Consider the following 4,748-nt stretch of genomic DNA (forward strand, 5'->3'; position numbering starts at 1 on the left):
ATACAAATATATTATCATATTGTATCACATACGGGTAGGTACCGTATAATTTCTCACTTATAGATTTATTTTATTATAACATTATTTGAATTTGGACCAAATTACTAATATTTAAATTAATTATTATATTAATAAAATAAGATATTAACCATATGAATTTTGAGTTAAGAGAATTTACTGGTAGTAATGAGATGAGAATGAAATAATCCAATAGAAAGTTGACAATTGTCATTATTTGAGTCTTCATCAATCACCAACATGCATAATTTTAGTTTTTTAATTTGATTTGGGACCACAATTTGGTTTGGCCTGGGCTAGCCAAAGGACTATGTCTGGCCTTTTTATGACCCTTTGACCCTCTTCTCAGTTCTTGTTGGAGATCAAAATAAGGCCAAAATTTAGGATTTGGCTCTATAGCCTCTATTACTGGAGATGACTAGGGCTGGGCACTTAGTATCGGAATCTCGATCCCGTACCAGTCTCGTCCCGAAAGTTAGCGGGATGGGACGAGATGGGTTTTGAAAATGGCAATCCCGTCCCATCCCGTTATGGTAGTGTTGAAACGGGACGGGACGGGATTGGGACTATCCCAAAAAATCTCATCCCGTCCCGTAATATTAGAATACCTGATTTTAATCATTTTATATACAAAACCATCCCCCCACTGCAACACACACATGCTCTTCTCTTCTCTCTCTCCCACGCAGATCCACCCAAAACAAAACAAAAAACAAATAGAAACCCCCAACAAACAAAACCTTCTCCTTCTCCGCCTCCAACCTCCTCACCTTCCTCTTCCTCTCCTTCCTCATCTTCTCCTTCCGCACTGTCGTCGAAAATGGCACCCACCTCCTCACCGTCTTCATCGATCGCGACCCCTCCCTTAAGTCCCTCCTCTCCCGCCTCGACCTCGTCGCCTCCAGATCTTCCCCCACCCCCGCAGACTCCTCCTCCTCTCCCGCCTCGACCTCGCCGCCTCCCGATCTTCCCCCACCCCCACAGACTCCTCCTCCTCTCCCGTCTCGATCTCACCGCCACCGCCCCTTCCTCCACCTCACCTGCATCGGAACCCTCGACGACGACTTCTTCTATGGCGACGACGACGATTCCCGCTCCGTCGACAACCTCTTCGGCTCCTACCGCAAAGCCCCTATCTTCATCTTCTCCCACTTCTCCTCCTCCTTCTCCCACTTCTTCTATGCCGAAATTGATGACAAAGATGAGAAAGATAATAATTCAGAGATGGATATTTTAATTATTTTTAGGTTTTTTTCTTTCTGAGGGTTAATTTTTCGGGATCCCGATCTAGTCCCGGTCCCGTCTAGGTTCCAAACAGGACCGGGACGTACATGACAGATTTCTAAAAACGCATTCCCATCCTGTTCTTTTATTTTCGGGACGGGATGAGATTCACCAAATCCCGACTCATCCCGTCCCGTGCCCAGCCCTAGAGATGACCTTAGAGTGGAGATTAGCTAGTGCCAGAAAGTAGCAATAATTTTGAAGGCAAAGCAACTAAATTTGTATTTGCTGTTGCCTGTAGGCACTCCTTCAAGTGTGAAGTCTTTAAAGACCTCAGTTCTGGAAGGTTTGACCCCGACATCTGTGGGTTAGATGAGACACTACTTATTTGAAGGTACCTTTATTATTAGAACTTGGAAGTAGTCACTTTGTCCTTCCAACCAATTGACTTGTCTCTCTTCTCTATCTTGTCCTGATTGGCTAACCATTGCAACAATTTCAAAGGATTAACATTGGAAGGAAAAGAAGCTTGCTTCAAACTTTTTTTCTTAATGAGAAGTCTTGCTTCAAACTAAATCTTGGTTGAGATTTAGTTTGTAATCCAATTGAAATTGTTTTACTGGGACATATCGTCATTAACATGAGGTAGACGAGCAAGACCATGCATATTGGCAAACCAACCGAAGGGAAGATAGGCCAAATACAAGGTAACAACCCAACCACTTTACACGTTGGATTTCAACAAATTCTCATTGACCTGTTAGTGCTAAATATCAGCACAAATACTTTCAGAATGAGAAGAACGAATGGCACAGTTTGCCCAGACCATGAAATGAAACAACTCGATTAAGTTCAACAGTTGAAGAAACGTAGCCAGCAAAATAATGAAATAAATGAAACAAAATGAGAGGAACATCAAATGACAGATATGTGAAAGGTTAATTTTAGCTGACATTTAAAACAAAAGGATACTAGGCTTTCAACGCACAGAATCAATTCTACAAGGTTCCCGTAACAACTAAGCTTTCAAAAAAGCTTTGCTCTTAGTTCTGCTGCAACGGCATCAATGAAATCTTCCGTGTTCAAGTAGTGGTTCCTAGCAAGTCTGCACCCACATAAACATGTGATTAATATCACTGTCCATGACCAAGGATGAAGAGACAACAACACAGTAATAGATACATACTTAGGTCCATGTACATTTAGCGCAAGATCCTTGGTCATTTTCCCAGATTCCACAGTTCCAATACAAGCTGCTTCCAGCTTCCGAGTGAAATCCAACAGTTTAGCATTGTCATCCAACTTTGCTCTGTAAAGAAGATTTTCGACATAAAACTTTTATGATACAACCTTGAAAAACAAAGAGAACTTGTCACCAACATGGAAACGAACTTTACGGAGTACCTGTGTGCAAGCCCTCTTGTCCAAGCAAAAATAGAAGCTATGCTGTTTGTGCTGGTTTCACCTCCATTTTGGTGGACTCTATAATGGCGAGTAACTGTACCATGGGCAGCTTCAGCTTCTATAGTCTTTCCATCTGGGCACACCTACACTCGTGAAAAACTCTGGTAAATGAAGAACAAGGATACGGAGTGTTTATTGAAACTCTGATGGAGAGGAATGTGTGGATAGGAAAGAGAAAGCAGACATCAAAACAGTTATAGCATACCAGTACTGAAGTCATCAATCCAAGAGATCCAAAACCTAGAATGCAACCAAAACTTTGAAACTATAAGTTGGCTTAAATGATGTTAAACATTAATTAAACGAAAGTTGCTAGATGTCTTTCATTCAAACCTTGGGCTAAGAAGTCACTTTGTACATCTCCATCATAATTCTTGCATGCCCAAACAAAACCACCTTCACTTTTAATTGCATAAGCCACCATGTCATCGATGAGACGATGTTCATACCTTTCAATCCAATCATATAAAGTAAATAAAAAAGCAATAGACCTAAAAATCCATCGTCGGAGAATGCAAAATCACCAAGTTCCTCACCATATGCCAGCATCTTCATACTTGGACTTCCACTTGGCTTCGTATACTTCTTGAAATATGTCCTTGAATCTTATCTCAGGAGCAAATAAGGGTTTAAGAAAAAGAAAAGGTTTAGACATAGGATCTTAGAGAATTGTAAACAAAATCTAACATATTTATAGCAGGCCAGTAAAGAATATGCATACCTTCCATCATACTTTTTAAGAACAGTATTTTTTGTGCTAAGATAAAGAGGCCATTTTTTCTCATAAGCTCTGGTCATTGAAGCCTCTGCAAAAGCACGGATTGACTGCGAGTACACAGAAAAAAAAATATACACAAAAAAATAAAAATCAAAAATCAAAAGGCTTACTCCCGAGCTGCCATAGAGCAACTGTTTCAATTAGAACACTAAAGATTAGCAAATCAAACCTCAACAATGTTGCACATAGCAAGTGCTACTCCCCCTTCTCCGGTAAAGTTGTACACTTCCAGTTCGGTCTTCTCATCCTTTCCATCTGGAACAGCAAACATTCCCAATCTTTCTCAGTAGATCCATATTAAACCAAGCAAGCAATAAGAGAAGAAATGAAAGGAGAATGGTTTCTTTACTCGATGCAAGTTTTAGTTTGTGTTGAGAACAATTATCAATTAAAGCAATCTATATACATAATCCTGTGTTATATTATGCATTCACGCACACTTGTTATTTACCAAACAACAATTTCAGTTTCCCTGATCCTTTGATGACTAAATCAACTGCTCGATATTGATCACCGAAAGCATGTCTTCCGATGCATATTGCCTTTGTCCAGCCTGAAATCAGCAAGAATCAGCAATATGGTTCTACTACAACTAAACAATAGACATAACAGGAAAAGACAATACCTGGGATAAGTCGAGGAACGTTCTTGCAAATAATCGGTTCTCTGAAAACAGTTCCTGAAGAAAGCCAGCAACCCTTGTAATTTACCCATGAAATTTTCAAAAGATAATCCTACAGCTTCAAGTTCACTAACCATTCAAAATGTTCCTAATAGTCACATTGGGACTCCTCCACAGTTGCTTCAAGTTATACTCCTTCATGCGATTTAAATCTGTCACATTATAACCCCAATATTATGTTTGTTGTGTTCCTTACTGTGAATTAGAAAATATTGATGTGCTTGTGAAAGCGCTAAACATGGAGTTCAGAAAGTGTATACCTGTCGATACAGTGGCGCATTTGATTGCTACATTGTACCTAAGATATATACCAAGTCTTAGAATTTAGAAATGCAACATGAACAGCAGAATAATATAAGAAAGTCAAAAAGTTCCTGAGGCTGCTTTCTTACTGCACAATTTTGAGAAAAATATTTTGAAACTTAGGTGGAGAATAAGACCTACTTAAGAGTTGCCTCTGCACTTTCAACAGTAACTTTATCATCAGTGGCATCACGATTAGGAAGACCAAGGTCAAAGTACTTGATGTCCAGATCCAAAAAGGGGAAAATAAGCTACAAATGTAACAAACAAAGAAGAGAT

The 4,748-nt window shown here is 39.6% G+C and overlaps 1 protein-coding gene across 1 annotated transcript in view; it reads right to left on the minus strand.

Moving 5' to 3' along the window:
* Positions 1–2,190: 2,190 nt before the first annotated feature.
* LOC101294402 (isocitrate dehydrogenase [NADP], chloroplastic-like) overlaps positions 2,191–4,748 on the minus strand; it is a 4,344-nt gene continuing 1,786 nt past the window's right edge. The window contains exons 3-15 of the mRNA XM_004288531.1: positions 4,611–4,720; positions 4,427–4,464; positions 4,241–4,318; positions 4,110–4,163; positions 3,936–4,037; positions 3,654–3,739; positions 3,428–3,531; positions 3,243–3,311; positions 3,040–3,155; positions 2,912–2,946; positions 2,647–2,789; positions 2,429–2,551; positions 2,191–2,347 (exon numbers count right to left, since the gene is read on the minus strand). Of these exons, the coding sequence (XP_004288579.1) occupies positions 2,269–2,347; positions 2,429–2,551; positions 2,647–2,789; positions 2,912–2,946; positions 3,040–3,155; positions 3,243–3,311; positions 3,428–3,531; positions 3,654–3,739; positions 3,936–4,037; positions 4,110–4,163; positions 4,241–4,318; positions 4,427–4,464; positions 4,611–4,720 (1,137 nt within the window). The 3' untranslated portion in view covers positions 2,191–2,268. The remainder of the gene's footprint in view (positions 2,348–2,428; positions 2,552–2,646; positions 2,790–2,911; positions 2,947–3,039; positions 3,156–3,242; positions 3,312–3,427; positions 3,532–3,653; positions 3,740–3,935; positions 4,038–4,109; positions 4,164–4,240; positions 4,319–4,426; positions 4,465–4,610; positions 4,721–4,748) is intronic.

Source organism: Fragaria vesca, linkage group LG1 (genome assembly GCF_000184155.1).
Source record: "Fragaria vesca subsp. vesca linkage group LG1, FraVesHawaii_1.0, whole genome shotgun sequence".
Classification (NCBI taxonomy): domain Eukaryota; kingdom Viridiplantae; phylum Streptophyta; class Magnoliopsida; order Rosales; family Rosaceae; genus Fragaria; species Fragaria vesca.